This window comes from Monomorium pharaonis, chromosome 7, assembly GCF_013373865.1.
Source record: "Monomorium pharaonis isolate MP-MQ-018 chromosome 7, ASM1337386v2, whole genome shotgun sequence".
Taxonomy (NCBI): Eukaryota; Metazoa; Arthropoda; class Insecta; order Hymenoptera; family Formicidae; genus Monomorium; species Monomorium pharaonis.
This window is the reverse complement of record NC_050473.1, coordinates 5,590,982-5,617,549: the sequence shown is the minus strand read 5'-3', so window position 1 is coordinate 5,617,549 and position 26,568 is coordinate 5,590,982. Positions and strand designations below refer to the sequence as shown.

General features: G+C 30.2%; 4 protein-coding genes across 12 annotated transcripts in view; 3 read left to right on the top strand and 1 right to left on the bottom strand.

Moving 5' to 3' along the window:
- LOC105832532 (serine/threonine-protein kinase 10) overlaps positions 1 to 12,561 on the top strand; it is a 28,238-nt gene extending 15,677 nt beyond the window's left edge. For 6 of the 7 annotated variants that reach the window (XM_036289899.1, XM_036289898.1, XM_036289897.1 and 3 more), the window contains 2 exons: positions 1,108 to 3,359; positions 5,209 to 7,737. In XM_036289899.1, coding sequence (XP_036145792.1) covers positions 1,108 to 3,359; positions 5,209 to 5,517 — 2,561 coding nt within the window. In that variant the 3' untranslated portion in view covers positions 5,518 to 7,737. Of the gene's footprint in view, positions 1 to 1,107; positions 3,360 to 5,208; positions 7,738 to 9,416 lie in introns of those variants that run through there. The other variant, XM_036289902.1, reaches the window with a different exon arrangement.
- A 2,037-nt stretch (positions 12,562 to 14,598) lies between these two features.
- Positions 14,599 to 16,596, top strand: LOC105835580 (THAP domain-containing protein 2). Of its 2 annotated transcripts, none has more exons than XM_028188859.2 (3): positions 14,599 to 14,795; positions 14,907 to 15,111; positions 15,306 to 16,596. In XM_028188859.2, the coding sequence occupies exons 1-3, from the start codon at positions 14,731 to 14,733 to the stop codon at positions 15,876 to 15,878; spliced, it is 843 nt and encodes a 280-aa protein (XP_028044660.2). In that variant the 5' UTR covers positions 14,599 to 14,730; the 3' UTR covers positions 15,879 to 16,596. The 2 variants fall into 2 exon arrangements, with proteins under 2 accessions (XP_028044660.2, XP_012534482.2); XM_012679028.3 differs by having other exon boundaries at positions 14,602 to 14,795; positions 14,907 to 15,115; positions 15,306 to 16,474.
- Positions 16,597 to 17,524: 928 nt separating this feature from the next.
- LOC105829169 (60S ribosomal protein L26) lies at positions 17,525 to 21,167 on the top strand. The gene is made up of 4 exons (XM_012667839.3): positions 17,525 to 17,631; positions 17,939 to 18,117; positions 19,858 to 19,998; positions 20,973 to 21,167. Exons 2-4 carry the CDS (start codon positions 17,950 to 17,952, stop codon positions 21,108 to 21,110), a joined length of 447 nt encoding a protein of 148 aa, XP_012523293.1. The 5' UTR covers positions 17,525 to 17,631; positions 17,939 to 17,949; the 3' UTR covers positions 21,111 to 21,167.
- Positions 21,168 to 21,529: 362 nt separating this feature from the next.
- LOC105829168 (protein lifeguard 4) lies at positions 21,530 to 26,317 on the bottom strand. 2 transcript variants are annotated; one of them, XM_012667838.3, is made up of 6 exons: positions 26,168 to 26,317; positions 25,721 to 25,863; positions 24,621 to 24,729; positions 24,437 to 24,542; positions 23,461 to 23,612; positions 21,530 to 22,495 (listed from the first exon to the last, which is right to left on the bottom strand). In XM_012667838.3, the coding sequence occupies exons 2-6, from the start codon at positions 25,851 to 25,853 to the stop codon at positions 22,246 to 22,248; spliced, it is 750 nt and encodes a 249-aa protein (XP_012523292.2). In that variant the 5' UTR covers positions 25,854 to 25,863; positions 26,168 to 26,317; the 3' UTR covers positions 21,530 to 22,245. The 2 variants fall into 2 exon arrangements, with proteins under 2 accessions (XP_012523292.2, XP_012523291.2); XM_012667837.3 differs by having other exon boundaries at positions 26,128 to 26,299.
- Positions 26,318 to 26,568: the final 251 nt, after the last annotated feature.

Genomic DNA, 26,568 nt, shown 5'->3' with positions numbered 1-26,568 from the left:
TATAAAAAATTTTAATGTAAAGAAACTTGATGCTGCTAGATCCAATAAGGAAAATAATGAAAATAATTTTTAAGTAATAATAGATGTAATCTGAATATTGCTACTTTATTATACCTTTACTATATTATATTTGAAGGTCTAGTAGTCTCAAATTTTTTTATATTAAAATTTTTATTTTTATTACATTTTTTAAATATTATTTTTAATTACAAAATATTGCTTGGGATTTTAAAGCACAATAATTATTTTTCGAAGAATTATACAATATAAATGGATTTCCCAATGTTTTGTCATGAAAAATGAATTACCAACTGCAAATGTAATCTATTTTATTTTTGTAAATCAAAATATTTAGCAGATTACCACTTTTTATAGAAAAATACAATTACGCAATTATATATTCTATAAGAAGTATAAAATTATAAAATATTATCAACTCCCTAAGCATTATGGACCGCTTAGTAGATTACATTTGCAGTTGGTAGTTTATTTTATGAGAAAATGTTGATACGTTTATTAAGATTTATCCTATTTAATTATCACTTGAAGTCTGTATAGAAAAATTCTTGAATAGGAAAAAATTTATAATTTTAATTTTACTTGAATTCTTAAGGTTTCTACTTATTGCTGTCTTTCTTAAATTAATTTTCTATAACTGAAGATTGTAATATCAATTTCATGCATATTTATAAATGATCAATTAAAAATCTAATATTCTGGATGAATTCAAACTCGAATCTTTGGCACAGAAAGCAGACGCACAATTCTTGTACCACGATCTCCATACATTTATTGTAATAAAATTTTGTTAAAAGTAAAATTAATATTTAATCATCTAATTAAAAAAGACATTGAAGATAGAATTTCCAGTATATAACTTACTGTTAGTAATTGAGTCATTATTCTATATTTTTAATATTTTTGATGCTTATAATACTTATGATAGTGACTTACTTATAATACTTATGATAGACTGTGAATATTTACTTTTTAAATAAGCAGTATTTAATTCAAATAATTAACAAAATGTATTTTTCTCTACCAGAATGTATTTTTATGTTATCTTATACTAATCCTCACTTGCTTATATTACATATTACATTGCAGGAAAATCTCAACCCGAGCAAGAAGTACGCTTAAATACATCAACCGTCCATATTACTGCCGACTCGCCGGACATGTCGAATAGTCTAGCAAGCAACATAAGCCAAGTGACCGTCGTGACGACACATCCACCCGTATTGGTGGACGCGCCCTCAGCGACGTCAGCCGCGACGACGACGATGTCTCTTCCGCGTCGTACTTCACCGACGTCAGAGGTCGTAATTGTCGCCAACGAAATGAACAAGACTCAGGTGAACGACAATTCTATCGATGATGACGCATTTCCTAGTCTGGACAGTCTAGAATACACGCCTCAGGAACAGGCCATCGTATTTACTGACGTGTCCAAAAGAATCGGAAAGAAGTTGGACGAGTCGGAAGTGATCATAGTGAGCCCTATCGTGGACGAATTGCAGGACACTAGTCACGTCTCGGTGGTCACGGTTGGCGAGGACAAGGAACAGGTGAAGGATTCGTCTATCTCCAAGAAGCACAATGTCATCCGCACCGGATCGTCTCACAGCGATCTGAGCTCAAACGAGAGATTGAGTTTGAGGAGCGACAGCGGAGACGAAGGTGGCAAGGTGATTGTCGCCAGTACAGCCACTGAGTCACCAGACATGGACGATTACGAGAGAAACACGAAGAAGCTAAACGGACTGATCAAGAACGAGATGCCGCATCACGCTACCGATGATAGAATCGTGAAGACAGTTAAGTCGAAGGAGATCAACGTTAAGAGTTTTGGTAAGGAAAAACGAGTCTCTCCAGATAGCTTCGAGGGTTCCAGGTCCCAGAGCGATTCCAGCTCCATAAGATCGCACACGCCGAGCAAAAGCATCGACCGTTCTGACGCTGAGTCCATTTCGACGACGATTAGCCAGGACAGCAGGGAATCGAACAAGGAAAACCGTTTGAATCAACCTCAGCATACAGAGGTCGACGAAGAAGTCGTTCTACGTCGAAAACCGGATTACAATCGCGAGATATCGTCCCGGCCGACCAGGACGAAGGAAGACATACAGATGATGAATTTGAAGAAGAAGACGAGAAAGCGCACGAGGAAGTTCGAGATCGACGGCGTCATGATGACGACAACGACCTCGCGTGTGATATACGGCGACGACGAAAATGGCAAAGTGTATGATGATCAAATATTCAGGAAGCAAGAGCTGCGGGAGTTGAAGATGCTGCAGAAAATGGAGCAAAAGCAATACCAGGATTTGTCACAAAAAGCTCAATTCAACAAGGATCAACAGGAGAAACGATTCGAGCAGGAACGGCAGATCCTGGAACGGAGCGCTGAGGCCGATCTGGAGGCGCTTGCCCGGCAACAGAGGCAGCAGATCGAACGCGCCGAGGCGCAGCAGGAGGTCGAGCTGCGACTGTCGTCTAAAAAGATTCGGAGCGAGCAGGAGAGGGAGCTCAAACAATTCCGAGAGGGTCTGAAACAAGAATTGAGATTGCTCAAGCAGGAGATAGACCTGATGCCAAAAGACAAGCGGAAGAGCGCGTTTAAGATTAGGAAGGAGAAGCTCGAGGCTGAGCACGAAGAGCGGGAGAAGCTCTTCCTGGAGAAGCTCAATGAGAGTCATGAGATGTCGCTAAGACGATTGTCGGACAGCCATCGCGAGAAGATCGCGCTGATGGAGCGGCAGTTCTTGCAACAAAAGCAGCAACTGATGCGTGCCAGAGAAGCGGCTATCTGGGAGCAAGAGGAGCGGCAGATACACGAGCGACAGCAACTGCTCAAAAAGCAGCTCAAGGATATTTTCTTCTTGCAGAGACATCAGATGCTTATCCGGCACGAAAAAGAGCTAGAACAGATGAAGCGGATGAATCAGCGAAAAGAGGAGGAGCTAATCAAGCGACAAACTGTGGAGCGTAGGAATCTGCCGAAGAGAATTCGCAACGAAATGAAGGCGCGCGAGATGATGTTTCGGGAATCCATGAGGATCTCGATGTCATCCGTGCTCGCGCCAGATCCAGACGCCGAACGGGAGAAACTAAAGAAGTTTCAGGAGAACGAGAAGAAAAGATATCGGGCGGAACAGCAAAGATTCGAACTGAAGCATTCCAGGCAGCTCGAGGAGGTGAGGGCCCAGAGCGATGCCACAATTAAGGAGTTGGAGCAGTTGCAGAACGAGAAGCGGAAGATGCTGATGGAACACGAGACACTCAAGCTGAAGGAACAGGAGGAGGCCTACGGAAGAGAAATTCGCGAGTGGAAAGCACAGCTTAAACCGCGAAAACAGGTAATTACGTTGAACTTAGATATTATTTTACAATTATTTGATTTATTGATTTGTCTTATTGATGTGTCTTTTGGGTGCAAAAACCTTTGATCTTTGCGGCCTAGTACATATAACTGCCTCTTAATTCTCTATTGGTTTAGCAATGTGCTTTACTTTCAAAATTACGTTTCTATTTTATGCATTTTATAACATTGTGAGAATTTATATAGTTCAGTTCAAAGGTCGGCGCAAACCGACGCAGGGAAATTCCATAAGCGGAAGATGTAATGTGGGGATTTCAAATAAATCGGTTATTTGAAAAACAAGTAAAAAAATTTGTAAATTATAAATTCACACGCAAAATTGAAAAAAACTAGTCTAATCTAGTTTTTACAACTGTAATACTAAAAATAATTAAAAATATTTTTTTAATAAAATGTGCATTTTCGTAAATATAAAATAGTGTTTTTTAATTAGGAAACTTTGTAAATGTAATGACAGACTCTGCTATAAGAATATTATAGGATAACAGATTGTATTTTGGGAAAAATATTTAGATCATTGTTGAAAAATACACAATTAAATTTGAAAAAAATAACAAATTTATAACATCCTAGTATGTTAAAATAATTCATTATGAGTATATTTTTACAGAGTAAAAACACAATCATTTATGGTAATTGTCATAAATGACAGATCTGGTATTTAGGAAAGGAGAATCCTTAAAGATGTATTACGCCTATTTTAATCTATTTTTTAATTGTGTTGATATTTATACTTTAAATAAACCACATTTATGAAAATTGCGTTTATAACATTACATTTTTATTAAATATTTTTACATTTTTATAATACATTGCATAGTATATTTATTACTTTTTATTGTTGTGATACTAAATTTTTTAAAGTAATGATAAATTTTTTACTTTAAATATTCAAGATAATTTATGCAAAATTCTATTTTGATTCTATTCTATTTTGATTCTAAGCTTAATCGTTCAAGCAATAAATAAATAATATATTTTCGCTATCTATGCACCGAAAATGGTCCTTTTTTACTTGTTACTTTACAACCCAATATTTCGACGTACAGGTAACAAAAAATATTGTATGCGACATATACGGATCGGTTATTGCCCGCTTGTGAGTGCACTTACGGGTAATTAGCCGACTCACCACACTAGTTGCAGAGTTATTTATTATATTTACAGAACAACAAATTTCGGTTTCTCAATTAGACTTTACATAAATTATTTTGAATACTTAAAGTATTTATATTAAAAAATTTAAATTGTTGTCATATTTCATAATACATTTTCATTAAAGTACATTTGTATTTCTTATCAAAATAATTTTTGAATAATTTCCAAGAAGTAGAAAAGTGTTTCGTCAATTTTTTTGTATTATTTTCAAATATAATATAATTTACAATTGTATTTTTTAAATATTTTTTTTTCATGATTTTAAAAATAGGTATAATACATTCCTAATTAATGTGATATTATTAAAGGAAATTATACATCTGTTTCTTCCCTATCCTAAATCCCTTCATATTTCACAAGAATTTATTTGTTGTTTTTCAAATAATCGATTGAAATGTCAACTCAATCGTCCGACTTTTGTTATGGAGATGTCCGCTTTTGCATTCAGCTTGCGTCGCTTTGCGCGGAGCTTAATTTGCATGACTAATCATTAATGAAACGGAGCTGTTGTAAATCAAGATGAAAAAAGTATTTCGGCGAGAACGCACAGCTGAAGGGAAATCAACACGACACGAATTTTGCAGTTAAAGTAATTTGAATGCGCAAAGTACTTTGAAACTTAGGTCTCGACATAAATCTAAAATAAAGTCTTGATGTACTTGTTGTAGAAGATAGAAGCTGATCTGGCGGCTGAAATGGAAGCATTGGAAAAGCGCTATCAAGACTATTTACCTCCTTCTGGTTTTAGTGGTCTCTCTTTTCCCTTTTTTGACTATTCTGAAACCGTGATTTATGACACTTGGAGGAGATCCCCGCGCTTGTCACGTTTACCGCGCTCCACTCCCACCTCTCCGTCCTTCACCATACCCAGGGTGTCGCTGAAGATTAGCGGCTCGGATTCGGGTACCTTCGTGTCGAACGGCACGCTCTCACAAAGTTACTCCAAGCCAGAGCTAGTGCCGTTCTCCCGTAGATAATATATATTCCCGTAGATAATATATTCACTCAACTTATTTTTCAACGTTTTGCCCACATCGCACTTCATTTTGGTTTTGTATGGAAATTTTGTACACGTGCCCGTATACGTCCACCGTGTCACTCATTCTCCATATCCAAAAGCATGTCAAAGTATTAAAGGAACCAAATAATATTGTTTTTATAAATAATATAAATAGTAGTTAATATAATTTACAGCCTTGGTCACACAGAAATATTAGGTATCTTGCGTTTTTAAGCATTTTTAACTAAAGGGATTTAAAAAGAAATTAACATATAAATTATTCTCTGTTTCAAGAACCCTTCAAACCTATGTATAAACCAGTAACTAATAAAGAATAATATAGATTTCCAGATAAATAAGAATAAATATAAGTACCTAATACTTTTAGTCAAGGTTGTATTATTTATTGATTAATATATAATTATCATTATTTTCTATACGATGGTCGTTAGTTATTTATTAATTTTTAAAATTTTTTTCTTGAATAAACTAATCAGCTTCGAAAACTGTAAATAAGACGAATGTCGCATGCACTGATAAAGTTTTTTCTTCATAATATTCCAATGATCGAAAAAGATGATAGAGTAAATGGCCCGATTATTGACAATGTCTCGAATACTAGAAATTCGATCTAAGTTTACTTGAATTTTCTCTTAAGAAGTCTATTTTGTTAAAAGTACAAAATTTTAATTTTTTGCTTACCACTTACCAGCGCTTACCACTTATCCGCGCATTCAAAAAAGAAATATTTAATTTTAAGGTATTAAAATGTTTTATTTTTGTCTCCGTTAAAAAAAATGTTTAAAATAGCGTTTTGATTTAAAGCACTATAAAAAGTTAAAAACTATTAAATGTTTTAGTTTTAAATCTAAACACTGTTTGAAACATTTTTTTATGTTAAAAAACGGAGATAAAAACAAAACATTTTAATTTCTTAAAATTAAACACTTTTTCTTTAGTGTATGGTGAACAAGGGAGTTTCTTGTTATCCTGATTCTCTAATTTTCTGTTGTATCTGTTTCATTATATGCGATCATTGTTACGTTAGTCGCTTAGTTTTTTTTTTTTTTTTTTTAGAAAACAATTAAAAAATTAATACATAAATGGACAACCATTTTATAGAAAATGATGACTATTATACATCTTATTAAATGTAAATAATAGATTATATTAATAAAATTATATACTGTTTACACATTATTTATAAAAACCTACTTACTTTTCGGTTTCTCTAACACATCGCAATCCCTTTTTATTACCACTTTCTTTGTAAATATCCGTAATACTTACCTGCTTAGCACACTTCCCTGATCGTAAATAATTATTAATGATCTTCTCTGCTTTACTCACTGGTGCTTTAGTGCTAACTTTGGACTTGAATATTTATATTGTTGCATATGTACAGATATGTAGAATATATGTTGTATATTTTTATATAATTATTCAAAGAGCTGCTAACACAACTTAAAAGGAGATTGATAGATAAATAACTATGTATTTTGTATAAAATTTATGGGATACATGTGACGGAAGTACAGTAGTGCAAATTTATTTTTTAAGGATTGCGATTCCAAGTTTAGGAAGGTATACACGAATTGGATACAAGATCTTTATGTTTCTTGAGATGTAATATTTAAGTTCCGCTGTATAAAATATACATAACATATATGTATGTAATGTCCCCCCTCTCATTTCCATTCAGTTACTTATAACTTTCTACCCGTTTTTTGTAAATAAAAAAAATAATGAAAAGAAAAAGAGATGCTCTATTATTTAATTTTCATGAAGCTCTAATTAATGTTCTAATATAAAAATACAAAATTGTGTTAAAATTAAGGGAGAACAATTTTTTGAGAACGTAGCTAAAAAAATGATATAACTTGTATGTATAGTCATAACTTTGTGTGTGTTCAAAAAAGAGTTTCATCGCTGTAGTTGTTTTATCCATGTGTATTTCAATGTGTAATTGTATCGTCAATTAATTATGCCGCTTTATTATGAGAGCTTAATCGGTTAAATATGGAAATAACAGGGTAAGTGTGGTTATATTGGGGCTATGTGTTAGAGAGTTAGCAGAGAATAACTTACGAAGCGCGATTTTCCTGAAGGATCCCATAACTATGTATTGTTTAATAGCATTGTACACATTCAGTTTATACTATAACAGTCCTTTACTTAAATGTAAATCCCATGAAAAGAAAAAGATCCTAATAGAGCTAGAAAGAGATTCCGCAAGTTGGATTTCAAAGCCACAAAAGTGCAAAATAGTCACAAGGTTAGTCCACAATATGTTGTAAAATATTGTTGGTCGACAACTTTCTTACACGCGTCTCATTCTGTAATATATTCTGTAAATATAAGATGTTTGATTTTATAAACTTTTTTCCAGAGTCAAACGTTAAACATACATTGCACAATTTAGTACGCACAATTTATTATAATCACTCTAGTGGATTGATTCAGAAATAAGTTCTACTTTAAATAATTATTGTATCCCTTCGTCTGAGAAAGCAGTATTATAAAAAATTTTAAAGAGTGATTCATTACATTAACTCAAAATAAAAACTTTATTCGATTATATTCGATTATATGTCGGAAAAATAGTTTTAAAGATAGGGAAGACCGGAACTCGTTGGCATAGTTTTCACAATTCTGACATTCGACATTTTAGAAAACTATATTAAGATTAAAGTATACTAATGTAAAGTATACTAATGTTCTCTTTTTTTTAAATTGTAGTATTTGATTTAAATAAAACTTTAGAAATAGTACTTTATTTATATTATAAAAAGAATATTTAATGATAACTTTGCCATTTTTTTAAATTATAAATAAAACACAGTGTTGACTTCTTATGGCAACGTGCCTCCTGTCTTCCCTACAGTCAAAGTTGACGAAAAGGGGGGTTTTTTTTCCAAGAATTTTAAAAACTACTTAATTTATTGATTTTTATATTTTGATGCAACTTTGTACATGTTTCAAAAACATGAAGGCTCAACTTTTAAGGCTATATATATTTTTTTTAATTCTATCAGTGGACTCAAGAATAAACATATTTTTCACTACCAGTGCATGAAAAATGGTACTTTTCTTACGTGTCACTTCATATAAAAAGACCAATATTTTGATGCACGGATAATAAAAAATATTATATGCGACATGTGCAGATCCGACAGATTGCCTGCCCGTGCGGGTGAATAGATTCGCTTTCGGCTCATGTGTCCATATCCTGCACTTATGGGCGATTAGCTGTACTAATTGCATAAATGTCTATTTTTTTAATAAAAAACTGGTACGCTATTGATTTTTTCAACATTGTTTTTCAAAAGTATGAAATTGTTTTATGATAACTTATTTTTTTTATGATAAGAGTAAATTAACACAAAAGATTTTTTTAATAGAACAAGCTACTTTGATAAAATAAACTTATTCTTCAACACTTGTATCTTTGTAACTAAGCCTGTTTCAGATATATGGTTATACGGAGCTTTTTTAAATTAATGTAAGGAATCGTTCTTTAATTTTTTAAAAATTCTTAAGGACTACTCTGTATCACAAATTAAAATTTATTTTAGTTAAAAACTATATTTTAAAATAAATGTGTGGCACGCAGTTTATGGAGCTAAATATTGTAAAGTAAATAAAAGTTACAAAAATTATTATTCCGCTGTTTCAAGATATTAGTTTTCTTATATTTATCTTTGACAATTTTATCGATCCTAATATTACTTATTGTTTCAGATTTATTGTTATATCATTTTTAAGATACAAAGATTTATTTTTATTAAATAAAATTGAACTTATTTATGAATCAATACTATAATTATTTACGTGTATATAACAAATAGATTTTCTAACACTTCTCTCTTATTGCAGAAACTTGAGGAACAGTTCGCGTTACAATTAGAGGAACAGGAGGCGATTTACGGGCCTAGCGCGATACCATTGTGCCTTCCGGCCGATCTTCCTGACCTAACACACCACACAACTGAGTCTACGCGTAGCTCCTTGTCTTCCGTAAGCGAGGGCTGAGGACATTCGAGGATACGTTCGAAAGAAACTTTATATATATTATCCGTATAATTTTCTATTAGAACGTCCTTAAGTGATGTAAACGCGTGGGACAATCTTTGGTGCGTTGTCTTCGCAATACCAATCGTTGCCGCTATTTGTACGTGTACATATCGCGATAACTCGTTTCGGAACTGAATATTAAATAATTTTTATCTAGGTGCGCGGCTGTTGCTTGTATGTATGTATGAATAATTGAGCCGCTGAGAACAATGGCGATAATGGTTTTTTTCCGAAATTTTTACATGTTTCGCTTTTGCGATTCTCAAATAACGCTGAAATCAGTAACGCGCGGTCTCTTCGAATACTCAAAAAAGAAATGTTTAATTTTAAGATATTAAAAAGATTTGTTATTGTTTGTTTTGAAATATTTAAAAATATTTTAGTTTTAAACGGTATTCAGATTTGAGACACTAAAACTAAAATAAACTTCAAATGTTTTAGTCGTTTTAATGTTTTAAATCTATGCTTTATTTTTATAAAACTAAAATATTTTTAGGTATTTAAAAACTAGAGACAGAAATGAAACATTTTAATATCTTTAAACACTAAAAAAAATAAACACTTTTTGTAAGTATAAAATATCGTTTAATTGTAAATTATTGAAATCAAAAGCGTTAATCTTTGGCGGCAAAATAATAGAGCTTCCGAATCCAAGAAGAAATATTTCGTGAATTATTATTGTGATAACTAGTTCACAACTAAAAATATATTGTCTAAAATGTACAGATTTTTATAATTTATAATATTGTGATAACTGAGAGAGAAATAACGTATTGATAAAATTAATCCGCTCATGCTCTTGGAATCTTATTGCAATGCGAGAAACGCGCATTGATATTTCTCTAATCTTCAAAAGTAAAAATAAAACAAGCCTTTTTTGTACGCAATATATATTATAATATATACATATATATCATATTAAAAAAAATTAACGCGTTGGTGCAATTGGTAATAACTTTGAAAGTGGATAACTGTTATGCATGTATGTATGTATGTTTATAAAGAAAATATGTACAATAATTTTATGATTAAATATGTTACCGTAAATTCGATTTGACAATTATACATTATTATACACAATTATGAATAAATTATGCATAATTGCCACATTGATCAAATTTACAGTACCATATCAATTCATACACAGGCACGGAATGTATATTTTTTTATTTTAAAGAATTATACCGTATATCAATTCACGATCGAGCGCTCCTCATGGGAAAGATAGAAAATTTGTAATGTTTGTTACGTGTAATTATGTAATAGCGGTAGCGACACAATGATGCAGATCACCAGATTTATTTTAAACGTTCACGATTTCGAGGTATTATATATATATATAGAATCGCTCTGAACGTACATGGTAAAAAATTCATGCAATAATGTTAAGCTGTAGTCACCATGTTCGGTTGTAGTTACGTTATTAACAGAAAAAAGAAGATTTATAGCAGCAACGCGAGTATTCTACTTCAGACGAATATTTTAGAGAATATCTGGTAAACTCGGATTACTTTGTTCCTTGGACCAATATCGATTTTTTTCTTCAATAAATAGAAGAAACGATGGTATATACGCTTGAAATCACAAATTACTTAAAATTATATAGTTGTAATAACACATATTATATTTCCATATTTAATGCATTGCACGATATTATTCGAAAAAATGTTTAACTTTAAGATATTAAAATGCTTTCTGTCTTTATTTTTTTAATAAAAATATTTCAGTTTTAAAAGGCGTTTAGATTTAAAACACTAAACCTGAAATCTCTTTGACAGCTTTTTAGCTCAAATAGTTTTAAACTTTAGTGTTTTGAATTTAAATGCTGTTTAAAACTAAGACATTTTTAAGTATTAAAAAAAAAACAAATAAAACACCAATATCTTAAAGTTAAACATTTTTTAAATAATGTTATCTATTTCAATCTATAATTGCATTTCTACAAAACACAGGTGCATATTTAAACGCTTTTTCTGCAGTAATAGCGTTTGCATGATGAAGATAAAAAAAGAAAGCCATTTTTCATGAAAACATTTTGTATTAATAACGAATACAACGCTGCTACTTACGGGTAAGATATGATTATATTATGAGAAACAAAGTAATCTAGTTTTATATTGTACTCAAAATCAAAGGATAACACCAAATATATATACATTATACGTTTGCGTGGCTGTATAGCCTGATGACGTTCTAGAGAATCTCTCTTATGATATATATGCATACTTAAAACGAGCATGCGTGGCTAATGCAAGCTATAGATAAAGGGTACTTGTAAAAAGTAAAAACTCTTTTTATTGTAAATTAATTTTGCTGCAAAGCTGATTAGTCCTTTAATATGTATGCACATATGTGGAATGTCTTAGAATCACTGAATTCTCTCAACAGATTTTTTGTGTGTTTGTTTTGAAATCCATTTTTCTTTAAAAAAAAAATTTGATAGGTCAACAAGTTCGTGTACGAAGATGTATGAAAGAAGAGACGGCAGAGAAAGACAGAAAGAGATGAGACATTCTGTATATAATATATTATATATATATATATATATATATATATATATATATATATACATACACATATAATTCGGAGTTTTGTGTACATAGAAATTCTAATGAATTGTTTAAATATTAAGAAACTGTAATTTAGTATAAATACTATGTTACAATGATTCATTGAAAAGCAAATTATTTTCTTCTTCAATAAAAGTACCGTGCATATCTTTTTTATATATATTATGACAAAATTAATTTTACAGAAAAATTATATATGTTTGTTATATAAATACATTATTTCTATATCGCCGCCATATCATTAAACGATTTTATCAACATCACAAAACTATTGACGTTCCCCTATGTGAGAATGACGCAAATATGAATGTAAATTATTCATCATGTTAATTTACTTGTAAGTATTTTGTTGAAAATACATAAATTTTAAAAGCGTGCGCTTTTATTGAACATTATTGAGAAAATTTTAGGTAAGAATTATTATAAGACTCGACCAAGGTCTGTAGATGAATGATGGAAGGGGAAGGTCTTCGCATTCATTGTTACACATTTGGCCCCAACATGGCTGGGGCCAATACGATGTATCAATTCCACCTTCCCCACATTCCACTACTACTCACTCATTCTTCTTGTACAACAAACACTACACATAGGTCGGTATTTATAGTTGAATCTTATTTTAAGATCGTCTCAAGTAATGTCTTAAGATGCTAATACAGCTCTGTGATTAATTGATGACATCTTAAGACAGTACTTAAGATGATCTTAAATATAAAATTCGACTATGAATACTGGCTTATATTTTATAGCCCCAAAGTGGCGCTCATGCAAAGACCTTCCTTCCCCTTCTGTCATTCATCTCCAGACCTTGGACTTGATTAGCCTTTTTGAATCTTTATATATTTACAAAATTTAAGATAAGATCTATACACATTAAAAATATTAAACCTTAACAATATTTTTTTCAGTTTTTTTATTTCAATGCGACAAAAATTTAGGAAAAGCACGCAAAATTATATATATTATAAACTGATATCTATAAATAATTCAGCATTTCGTTGTTTATTAGGTCAATTATAAATTGGTATAAGTAAAACAGAGTTGAGGATCGAGATTCTTCCAATGTGGAAATTTTATTAATATCTCGGGATTTTGTAAAGAAAAAACAGTTTAGAATTTTTTAAATCGCCAAAGCTATTCAAAAACATTACCCGGTGCTCCTAGAGGTTCCAATCATGATGTAAAGAGGTGTAACATTGCGTGTGCAACGGTGGAAGTATTAACCAATCACATTTAGGTCAAAGTGTAGCCGCGAGAATTAAATACAAGAACAGGTTGTTAATGTATAATTGACATAAAATGCGAGCTGGAAAGCACACATAGGCTGTTTTCCAGCTAAGTACACAGATAGTGTAACACTATGTCCATTAGTGTGAGTGGAGACACACTGCTATGTTCTTTCTCACACTAATGGACACAGTGTTACATCTTACATGTGTCGTCTGTGTACCTAGCAGGGCTGCGTTCCAAAACATTACCCAGTTAGGCCGGATCTACAATAGGTGTAGTAAGCCTTATGCCGTAAGAAATTGACCAATTATATTCGAATATGAGATGAATAATCGAATATAATTGGTTAATTCCTTATGGCATAAGGCCGGATCTACAATAGGTGTAATAAGCCTTATGCCATAAGAAATTGACCAATTATAATCGAATATGAGAAGAATAATCGAATATAATTGATTAATTCCTTATGGCATAAGGCTTACTACACTATTGTAGATCCGGGCTAAGGCTTATTACACTGGCTTAGTTTACATCGTGCATTTGATACGCGTATCAGGTACCATATTTATATCAAATTCGTACTAAATATTTAGTACGCACGATGTAAACGCTGCCGGATCAATTTGGTACGAGCGTATCAAGTAGGAGTATCGTACTAAACTGATACGCGTACCAAGTGATACAAATGTCGATGTAAACGCATAAAACGCATTTTAGAGAGAATTTAGCAATTGAGCATAACCTCAGTGCTAAAATCTAAAAACCGGTGTGAAAATGTCTTAGTAGGAGACATCAACATGAATTAAATTTGTATTATATTTTTCACAGTACATGCTTAGTACATTCGATGTAAACGCGCCCGTACTAAGGTTTTGACGATGTAAACTATGGCCGGTATTCATAGTCAAATCTTATTTCAAGATCGTCTTAAGCAATGTCTTAAGATGCTAATACGGCTCTGTGATTGGTTGATGGCATTTTAAAACGGTACTTAAGATGATCTTAAATATAAGATCCGACTATGAATACCGGCCTAAGCCACTATTTTATCCTTGATATCATTCTATCCTTGTGTTCTACTTTCAACGGACAACAAGGATAGAATGATACTCCAGGGTAACCGGGTAACGTTTTGGAACGCAGCCCTGGAAAACAGCCATAATAAAGCAGCCATTTTAAGGCTCACCTTTTGTGACATGCGCATCAACATGTTTTTATGTATATGATGTGTTTTAAACGTATGTACGTGTGTATAACTTAGATTAGAAGAATAAATTTATTCTTTGAAGAAAACATTTAAGAAAGAAATTTACAAAATGGTACATTGTAAAGCGTGTGGCGTAAGCAGCAAGGCTCGAAATTATGGAATAACATTTCATCGGTTTGTACTTAGTATAATAAAAAGAATTTAATATTTTGGAGGTTATTTTTTTTTTATAGTATTAAAAGTATTGTAGAATCTAATTTACTAAAGAACTTTTACGAAGAACAGGTTTCCAAAAAACGAAAGCCAAAGAAATGTCTGGATCAGTTTTATAAATAAGGATAATGAATCAAATACAAATTTTAAGTGTACTATGCTCTGCTCGCAACACTTTGAAGATTCATGTTTTGACAAAACATCAAGTGTGAAAATGAGATTAAAACCATTTTCTGTGCCTACAATACATATTTCAAGAGCAAAATATTCAAGATATGCAAGTACTGAAAATAAAATTTAAAATAAACTGCATACACACACAAGCTATATTCAAATTATTATCACTAAAAATTTATAATAATTAATATCACATACATTATAGATTTTTATTTGTGACAATGAATATCAAAATGTAGTCTTTATTGTCTAAATACTATTATATATACAATATAATAAATTTATTTCTTACAGGAAGACATTTTCACAAAAGTTGTTACAACTGTACCTTCAGAGAATAAAACATCTGCTGTAAACATTATACCAGATATGTCAATAGATGCTGCAGCAATGGCTTCCAAAATAAATAACGAAGTAGTGAATAAATCAATTCCTTCAAAGAATTGTGAAACATCTATCATAAAAAAATTTATATATATACCAAGTATATCAACAGATGCTACAGCAATATGTTCTAATATAAAGAGTAAAATAATAAAAAAGTCAATCGACAGTGATGTGAATGATCTCTTGCCAATGAATACATCAGATGATCAAAAACTCAATAATATTGTGTCTAATAATGTAGAGTCTCTGTCATTTGGAACTAATGCTTCATATAAAATTTCACTAAACGATACGCCGGAAGAGATTGTACTAAAGGAGAGAATTATATCGATGAGACGATTACTTACTGAAAAGTCAACTTTGATTAAATACTTACAAAAGAAAAATTGCAAGCAACAAAAAAGAATATTCAAATTAAAATCAATAGTATCAGAACTTAAAAATTTTACATCTAAGGATAACGATTACACAAATGAATAAATTTAAACCAAATGAGCAAACAATTAAGGTTATTTAAAAAACCTACTAAAAGTTCTACTCACAAACAATATAAAGAAATAATAGAAAATTTGCAATAACGCTACATTTTTTCTTAGGAAAGACATGATTATAGTATTGTTCGTTTTGTCTGTTCTGAGTCTACTCGGAGCAAACCCAAGCAGACCAACGCACTCTAATAGGTTGGCGTCATCGGAATCAACCTATTAGAGTGCGTTGGTCTGCTTGGGTTTGCTCCGAGTAGACCCAGAACAGACAAAACGAACAAGGCTAATGTTTTACCACATCCTAAGACACTTGGTAAATGGTATTCAACTGTATGTAAATGCATCGTCAGGATTAGTTATAAAAGCTCTAAAAATGATCAAGACAAATGCGAAATTATGTAAACGTCGGATTGTATGTTTATTAATGATAGACAAAATGGCTGTAAGGAAAAAAATAGAATTTAATGGTAAAAAATACTCTACAGATATGTAGATTTTGGAATTTCACTAGATCAAAATAGAGATATTGTGCAAAAAGCTTTTGTTTTCATGATCATTGTTATAAATAATAAATGGAAATGTCCAGTAAAATACTATTTTATAAACGTACTTAATGGGACACCAAAAATAAATTTAGTTACATCATATTTGAAAGCACTCTTAAATTGTAATATTAGTGTAATAAATTTAACTTTTGATGATTGCCAAAGTAATTTTGTAATGGCAAATTTGTTTAGATGTACACAGAATTTACAAAATATGAAAACTAATTTTAGAATTATAAATAATACCTTACAAGTATTATCTGATCCAGCTTGATCACATAGCAAAGTTGATTCGAAATGTGTTTATATTATTTTAGTTACTTTACTTTTGTTACTTTTTTAAATTATTATATAGCTCACATGGGCAAAGTTGATTCGAAATACAAAATATTATTTTAGTTACTTTACCTTTATTACTTTTTTCAATTATATTTTACTTTCTACATAAAATTAAAAATATTGTATCTAAAATAAATATTTTGTCCAAAAAATATACATATTTTATTCAAAAAAATTATAAAGTATTTTATTCGAAATTTTATTTTATTCCCTAAGACAAGTTTTTATTTTCGGATCCATTAATTCATAATTGAAATTAATATTTATAAGTTATTTCATCAACGAGATATACTAATAATATCTCGTCGGTGGTTATTTCCGTTAGCCCGGATCTACAATAGGTGTAGTAAGCCTTATGCCATAAGAAACTGACCAATTATAATTGAATGTGAGAAGAATAAACGAATATAATTGGTTAATTCCTTAGAGCATAAGGCTTACTACACTATTGTAGATCCGGGCTAACGCCCGCATCGAATCAGAAGAGACGCGGTTTGCCACTCTCTCCCTCAGAGGCTCTCTACATCATGTCTATGATACCAATCAACCACATTTTCCGTTTTCACTGGAAGTGACGTACTTGTGGCGGAAGGTGATTGGTTATTACGCCGCTCATTGCTGTGTACTGGCTCTCGCACACTAGACGCGATAAGCGACGAGCGATTAGCGATATCCAATGAGAGCTCTGTTTTTTCCAACATGGCGATGAAATGTTCGAAAATGTAGAGCTCTCATTGGATATCGCTCATCGCTCGTCGCTTATCGCGTCTAGTGTGCGAGAGCCATACGGCGCGTGCGCATCTCATTATACATTTTGCCTAGTATTATTCTTCCGGTTGAAACCATCGCGTTGAATTGTTGTCGGTGAGTTGGACAGATATATTAATCGCGTGAAATCTAGCTGAAACGGAGAAAAACGGAACGGTATTTCATACAAACGTAAATCTGTAAAATCGCTATTTACGCAAGCCAACCTTATTTTTCGTATGTAAAGAATCGCGTTGATTTTATCACGTTGTGTTGTCGGATAACCTTACAAAGCGATTTACATTTGAACCTTTTACACATACACATTAATATCAATACCGTGCAATATTATAGTTCTACAAACGGACTTAAGAATTGATATTACCGTGATTGTTTCTCTATCCACGATCAAATTTCGTTGTAGAATCTACGAGGATGAAGTACAATCGTCTGGTATCTTCCTCGCGCAGGAAGAATAGAAAGCGGCACTTCACCGCGCCTTCGCACATTAGACGACGGTTAATGTCCGCACCGCTATCCAAAGAGTTACGACAAAAGTACAATGTGCGGTCGATGCCGATCCGCAAGGACGACGAAGTACAGGTGGGTCGATTATGGAGCTCCATAAGAATTGCGAGCTTTTTACTCTGTACATTTAAAATCACTTTGCTCATATAGTATTTTAGATCTAGCGCATTATCTGCTAATGATAGATTCCTAAAGTCAGACAAAAATTTTAATATTAAAATGTTAAGGTTATAATAGTTTTTAAATGTTTAAAGATGTTCAACTGAGGATTGAGTATTTGCATGTTCAGATTTGTTGCATAGTAAAAGTATGTACCTGGATTAATGTTTAAATGTAATATAATTTTGTTTTAAATTACGTTTCATACTTAAAATTTTCCCTAATTTACTTTTTTTACTCGTTTAATTAATTTACTATTTAATTAATATGCAGATATGTTAATAGTGATGTAGAAATTATTTTATGGAATATTGATCTTAATATTGAGTTATTGTTACATATCAAACAGTCAAATCTATTGTATGAGTATATCACAAGTATATTTTAAATATGTTTTTATGTTATAATCTTAATTGAGATTAATAAATTGTTTTATAATATGATAGAATAACGAATGTATTGATAAAAACAAAAACTTTTTACTTTATAATTTATACACAATAATTTTATTAAAAATTATTTGTCCTATTACTTCTTCCATCAGAAAATATAATTATATTTGAGCTACATACGTTTTTTACAAAGTAAGTGTGCAGAATTTATTATCACAAGATTATGTTCAATATTAATAAAATAACATTGTTTTATCAAAACATGATAATTTATTTTAATGTAAATTTTATATTGAAAGTTATACAAAAAAAAATTAAAAGTACATGCAAAATTATGTCAATATTTATACATTAATATCCATGAGAACTTGATGCAACATACCTAAATGTACAAATATTGAATCAATTAGACATATCTAAATACTTCCCATTTGGAAATTATTCTAATCTCAACACTTGGTGTTAAAATTTTTGTATCTAAATGACTTTAGGAATCTGCCAACAGATGATGCCGTAGATTTGAGACACTCTGTATATCAAAATATCTAATATTAATACTATAAAATATTTGTATGTTTTACTTATAGATTTAAATTTTATTAAATGTTTTGATTATATAAATATTGTGATACCTCTGCACAATAACATATAAGTGTAACTTATATAGCAGTATTATAAACATAGTAATATATATAAAATTTAGCTGTTTTATTTTTGTAATAAAAATTGGATGTAGTGCAGAGGAATTTTAACAAGTAAAAGCCTCTAAATCAAAAATTCAATAAACTATAAAAGAATATATAAATAAAATAAGCAAAAATTCTGACTCCTGAAGTAAAAAAAAGTAAAAAAGGTTAAAATTTTTTTAAGATCAGAATTAGATTCAACAGCTAAAAAATTACAAAACATTTTTGCTTGCCATTCTTGAGGCTAAAATCAGCCTATTTTATCCATGGTCCTTTGGAGAATTTGTATTTCAAAGAAATTTTAATAGATATCATCTCTCAAAATTGAAAAAATTACTAAACTTTGACAGAGAACATTTTGATATGTAATAAAATTTTTTTGGCTACTTAAATTTATTCTAAAGGGAAAAATTTTATTTTTAAAAATTCTCTGAACTGACTTAGAATTTTGGAATGGAATTCCTGGAATATCCAAGAATATTCAGAAATTTTTTTTAAATTTAAATAAACGATATGAATTACATATCTTGGACGATTGAGTTAAACTCAAGTATATATCTGCAATGTGTTTCTTAAAGGTAGTACGTGGCCATTACAAGGGTCAACAAGTAGGAAAAGTTGTCCAAGTATACAGGAAAAAGTTTGTAATATATATTGAACGAATTCAACGTGAGAAGGCAAACAGTGCCAACGTCTATGTCGGCATAGATCCTTCCAAGGTGAGAATAGCAATATACTGTGATTAAAGAACTTCTCCCGTCATAATACAAGAACTTGATAAAATTTATGATTAATATATAAACATTTCAGAATTTTTTTTTTTTTTTTTTTTTCAAAGTTTTTGACCATATAATTTTCATTAAATAATTTCCTACAATAGCATTAAATCTTTCTTATAGAATGGAGAGTTTCGAGTAATTTAAATTTGCAAACAAAATACAATAAATTTTAAGAACTGTCCTAAAAAAGAATTATATTTTAAAAAATTTAAAGAACAATTAATAAGTATCTGGAAGCCCTTTCTATTGGAAGTAACAAATAATAATTTGAACTTGACTGTTTAAATGCAATCACAAACAAATAAAGAAGTGCTATGAAATTGAATTTTGACATAATATTTTATATCTCAAATATATTCAGTTTTATGCGCACTAACCACAATCAATCTTGAAACGCAATCATAAACTGAAGTTAGAAATAACATTACAAATTAAATTGATTGTTAATTTAATAATAATACAAGCACTTGAGAAAAATTATAAAGAAAAATATTACTCCAGCCAGGGTTTGAACCTAAAACTCTCATTTCAATTATAGAAATTTGATTATCAGGGCATGTGATAATTATCAGTACATACTGAGAAGAACATATTAAAAGTAAACATGTAACTCAAATTATTGTTTATTATTTGCTTTATTATACTACTATTTCTAAGCTGAAGAGCTCTCCTTGAAGAATTTATATTGGGATCTTACGTTTTAGTCATGATGAACTAATCCAATCCATTCACATAGAATTAGACAAATAGCACGACATTGAAACTTTGTGCAGGGTTCTCCTGCACATTTGTCGATGAGTCTTGCTTGGTCTAATTGATGCAGAAAGATTGGCTCTGACTACATTTTTAGATGTACTTTTCTTTACCTTATAAGTTTCTTTTCAATTATTATCTGATTCTTGTTATCATTCCAGACAGTTATTGTTAAATTGAAAATGGACAAAGATCGTAAAAAGATAATCGATAGGCGAAGCAAGGGCAGATTGGCTGCATTAGGCAAAGACAAGGGCAAATATACAGAAGATGTAACAGCCGCCATGGAAACATCGTAATTTTGATATATTTCTGCGTTTGTCACAATAAAATATTAAAAACAAAATGGAGACAAATTTATCTCTTTTTTTTTTTCATTCACAGATAATTCCTTATGTTTAATACTAAGAACAGCACCTTAAAAATTATACTTTGAGAATTGAAAAAAATTCTTGGATAAAAAAAATATATATCTAAGAATTTTTTGCATATATATATATATATATATATATATATATATATATATATATATATACAGGTCATTAAGAAACAATATAAGTCAATTTTTGTCGAAATTGAGATAATAGTAGGCCTATTCTATAATTCTTAACGATAGATTCGATATCATTAAATTATTGTTATGCAACTTTTTTATCATGTATTTCTACACAACATTGTATAACAATATCGTCATTAATAAATTTGTTCACTACTGAAAAACATTTTTTAGGCAATTTATTTATTATTAAAGATAGATTCTTATATAAATTTTATTAATACTCTGAGGGAGGAGGGGAAGATTTGATGTTTTTTGAAATTTAAATTCCATTTCCTTTTCTGACAAAATTGTTTCTTTGATCATTTTTTTTGATAATTCAAATATGGCATACGCGTTTACGTACATTCTTTTGTAACTTATGAGTTTAGAAAAAAAGATTGGTGACAAAATTCCGTACGTTTTAAACGTGTCTAATTAGCTTTCGAATTCCGTATTTCCAAAAAGCTAGATCGATCTTATTACAAACAAATGATTACATGCCATATATATATTTTTTTTAATCTTAAAACTATTAACCATCTAAAATTTAATATCCAAGTGACTTTTCTTTGTGAATGTATTAAAAAATACATTATATAATGAAACATTTATTTCAAAAAGCTGCATTAAAAAAATCTCTAATCTTGTATAAAATTCCTAGAAAACCTAGAAATTCTTTTAAAAAGTTTCAGTAAACATCCTAGTTAAGTTACAGAATAGACCTAAGGAAGATTTCGTATCAAAGGAGGTAGATATACAAAATTTCTTTCACATTTCGACAAAATCATTTTTTGCTGATTTGTATTGTTTTTTAAATGACCGATATTTATGTTACACAAGATTTATAAAACCTGTTTTTCGCATTTTTAACATTTTAACGAGTATGGTAATACTGTTTACTGTCTTGAGATAGCGAGCGCTCGTAGTATATGTAAGAACAAATTGATTATATCCAGATAGATATTGATCGTTGCCAAAATGTACTCTTCGGGCGAGAGGGTATGCATTATGAGTTGTGTATCGAAAACTATAAACAGGCAAAACAGCAGTGCGCCTCCGATGCTTATGACCAGTTCCAGTGTAGTGCTCTGAACGAAGATTTGCATGAATCCTCCGAGCAAAAGGCACCAAAGCCCAATAAATAATCTACAAAACGAAGATGGATTATTATAGAACTTTAGAAAACAATTGAAAGGGTTTTTGCAAAAATTAACGAATCGAAACAGCCGATTTTCTTATCTAGCAGAACATGAACTATTGAAGATAAAAATATTATTACATTTTCAGTAACAATAAACTTTTATTCTCAAACTGTTTCGTTGTATACATATATATACATATAATAGGCGATTTTTGGCGATCGTTTGGTACATGTACCAAACTGTACCAGAACCAATAAGATAAAAGTTTACTTATATCTCATTGGTTCTGGTACAGTTTGGTATGCTTTGGTACATATACCAAACGAGTCGCCAAAAATCGTCTTATATGATAATTTTTTTCGTCTAAAAGTTCAATTTTGTTTTAAATTTTCTTAGTACATTTGCTTTCTCCATTTCTTGATTCGTTAGCTTTTTTTTCACTCAAATATAATTTTGAACTCTGCTCTAATAATTATTTGAATAGCTAAATATCGTTTGAATAGCTTCAAAAAGCATTAATCAGCCTTAACATGTCCTACCTCGAAAAAGATAGCACAAAATAATACTAATAATGATGTCATATTACTATGACAATGTCATCATCGATTTCACGACACCAAAAAGCGTCTCCTTGAACAGTCTTGGATAATAATTGTGCAAGTAGCGCGATCTCTGAATGCACTCTAATATAATTATAAGAACAAAGTTGTCCAAGCTTTAATCAATATTTTTAAAGATATTTAAAAGAAAAAAAATAAAACTTAGATTTTGGTTCTTGCAAGAGAATTTTATGTTTACAATCTATCTAATACCATAAACTATCATAATATTTTATATAATAATAGAATATTACATTCATCTTTTATCTTGTTTCTATAATATTAAAAATGATGAGAAGATGAAGAAAATATTAATTTAAAGTCTGAAACAATATATTCTTGCTTTATACTGACAATGAGACGTACTCACCCAAATCCTAGAAACGAGAAATCTCGCTTAGTTTGGAAAGTATAAGCTGTCAAACCGAACAGAACTGTCAATGTTATAAACAAAGCTTCCAGAACCACTGTGGTGTCGTACATAGACACTACGACTCCGACAGTGTACGCCTGCACCAGTGTCTACAATTTTCAAAGTAAATTTTTGTAGATATACTATAATACAATAGAACTAATAGTAATATAGGTCTGCAATTAAAAAAAACTTTTAAAAACAATCTTAGCTATTTAAAATGTTTTTCTTTCGCTCGTTGAACGAATGTTGTCCAACAGACAATGGGTAAAAATTGAATTTTGGCTTTCAAAGCTTTTCAAGTAAAAATGATATATTTTTCCATAGTTTTTAAACTTTCTGATCTTTAAAAAATGTTACTTTGTTGAAAAAGTATTATTATAAAATCTGTTATAAAATTATTATAAAGCTATTAAAAATATGTAAACTATAGTATAAGAACAATGTCAACGAAAGTGTAAAACTGTAATAAAATAAACAATACTAAGACAAAATTGATATATAAACAACATAAGTTAGTAAATAAAAAAGTTTTTATTCAGTCAATGTAGATTTTAGTGCTTAAAGATATTTTTTCCATAAATCTTACAATTTTAATGTAATACAATGGAATATAAACGTTTACTCTAGGAGAAAATCTTTGAAAGAATGTAATAACAATACTTTTAAGTGTCATAATCAAAATTTAAAATAATTTCCATTGTTAATGCTGTTTAATTTTAAAAAATTTAAATTATTTTTAGACATTAAATTTTTATCAAGCAAAACATAAATTATTAGAAATTGAGGAATTTTCATAACATTTTACTATCAGGAAAATATGAATTAATCGTCTTGTTAATCAACAAGGATGTTTGGGACCCTAGACAAATTTTCTATTTTATCAATTTTGCCTTAAATTTCACAAATGTAATCGTTCAATTTTCATACTTACAAATGCACCTAGAAGGATCAAGTTGGCGGGATGATCCCTCCTCTTTATCATCAAAGCAATTAAGATTCCCATTGTCAAGAAAAACGCTAATCCCATTGTCCATACACTAAATAATAAAAAAAACTAATGAATGACATTTCCATTTGTTAATAGTGCAAATTAAATATACAAGAAAGCAACTTACTTATCCTGCACATATAATTTCACGGATGAACTGACCACGAATACTGAACCCAATGCGACTGTCATCAGGATCTGAATGCTTAGTAAACCATAAACTTTCCGTAAGAAGCCTAAACAAATTAAAAATTAATGCATAATTAGAATGAAACATTGAATAATTTGGATTTTGTAAAGAAGATGATTGCTATTATGATCATTTGTAATATATTTATTAATTGAAGAGTTAGTTTACTTACTATATTAAAGTTTGGTTATATACTCTATTATTTTGTATATAATAAATCAATTATTTAAAAAATTTTAAATCAAAATATATTTTATATTTATTTAACTAAATTAATAATTTATAATAAATTTATATTACAACTACATCTATATTTATATAAGTCTAAAACTACACACACACACAACTTAGTATTAAAAATATTAATATTTTTCTTTAACAGTTTGCAAAATTTAAACATTGTGATAAAATCAATAGTTTGGAAATTTAAACAATAAAATTTCAACAGTGATGAGAGCTATTCTCAGAGATAATTTATTACCTTACCTCACGCTGATCACAGATTATATGTTGAAGAATAAATTTGAAATATATAAAATAGTTACTAAATTAGTTAGAACCATTATCAAAAAATATACCAAAGTTACACTTATAACTAGAAAGAAACAAAGTTAGGTTATAAATATTTTTAAAAAAAAGTAACCAACTGTAATTTGTTAAGAGTTACTTTTCAATCTATAAACTATACAACTCTCTAGCAGCCTCATCTTGCCATACACTTGCATTTGCTGGTAGGCAGGGCTAATACAGAAAATTTTAATAATCAATAACTTGTTAACTATTGCGAAAATTGCGACAAAACGATAAAGAACTTTTCTGTTCAGTTTAATGCACTCTACCTATTTATAAACATATAAAGCTTTATATGACAGTTTGTATAAAGAATTATAAATTATACTGTACTATTACGAGTATTTTCCCAGAATCATTACAAATGAATACTTTGTAGCATATAAATACTCAAATATCTATATAATATTTTTACTTTATAGCATATGTGACCATAATTTTGGACTTCTGTAATGTCACACAATTACCCATTCGTATCTTGATATCCGCATTGTGCACATTGTTCCTGTACGCGAAATCATCTTGTATCGGGTGCTCGTGCTGCTCCTTGCCACCTCGTTCAACATCCTCCTCCACTAACATCAAAGGAACAGCGGCCATTTTTGTTTGTCTAAATAAACAATTCGGAAAATGGGATTGATACATTGAATTCAAGGGAACGCGTGTGCAAAATTCATAAATTAGTCTTCACAATTCGTAAGCTACAATAAAAAGAATTAATAATCTGACTGTTCACAATTTATAATTGTTTCAACATAATTTTAATTTGTAGAAAAAAACAATCTTGCGATAAGAAGCAGTGCAAAAGTTAGTCAGGGACACAGTGACACACTCGGAATGTCAGTCGTACAAATTAAGCGACAGTAAAAATTACCTCGATTTCTTCGAATAAGGCTTTTAAGGGCTGAACTTACGTTTCCAAGTTGAATTTATATAATGTTTAGGTAAAAGCTAATTATTCAACGTCATTGTTAGAAAATCGATGGTATAGAAACACTCTACTGCTTGTTACGCGATTACGCGAGATGTGTCATATGTCAGATGATGGCAACGCCATCTAAGAGAGTGTGAATAGATATTTAAGGTTTGTTCAAATCGTATGCTCCAAATAGAGCTTGTTCATGTTACTTGCACTTTTTGCACTTGACATCTTCTCTTTCTCTCTTTTTCCAGCGGCTCGAGTATTTGGTTGAATTAATATAAATATTAAATGATTAATTTTATTATAGTAGATAGTAATGTAAGTGATTATTTAAAAATTTTAAAAAGAAGGTTTATATTATTGTACCTTTTGTATCAGGGATTATTAAAATAA

Bases quoted from the DNA above. Each gene is read 5' to 3' on its own strand.
- LOC105829169 (XM_012667839.3), top strand. From the start codon at position 17,950: ATGAAGTACAATCGTCTGGTATCTTCCTCGCGCAGGAAGAATAGAAAG. The intron at 18,118-19,857 runs GTGGGTCGATTA...TGTTTCTTAAAG, and splicing joins GCAAGGACGACGAAGTACAG to GTAGTACGTGGCCATTACAA. The intron at 19,999-20,972 runs GTGAGAATAGCA...TTATCATTCCAG, and splicing joins TCGGCATAGATCCTTCCAAG to ACAGTTATTGTTAAATTGAA.
- LOC105829168 (XM_012667838.3), bottom strand. From the start codon at position 25,853: ATGGCCGCTGTTCCTTTGATGTTAGTGGAGGAGGATGTTGAACGAGGT. The intron at 24,730-25,720 runs GTAATTGTGTGA...TAATTTGTTTAG, and splicing joins GGATATCAAGATACGAATGG to GCTTCTTACGGAAAGTTTAT. The intron at 23,613-24,436 runs GTAAGTATGAAA...TGAAAATTGTAG, and splicing joins TGATCCTTCTAGGTGCATTT to ACACTGGTGCAGGCGTACAC.
- LOC105835580 (XM_028188859.2), top strand. From the start codon at position 14,731: ATGGTACATTGTAAAGCGTGTGGCGTAAGCAGCAAGGCTCGAAATTAT. The intron at 14,796-14,906 runs GTTTGTACTTAG...TACGAAGAACAG, and splicing joins TATGGAATAACATTTCATCG to GTTTCCAAAAAACGAAAGCC. The intron at 15,112-15,305 runs GCAAGTACTGAA...TATTTCTTACAG, and splicing joins GAGCAAAATATTCAAGATAT to GAAGACATTTTCACAAAAGT.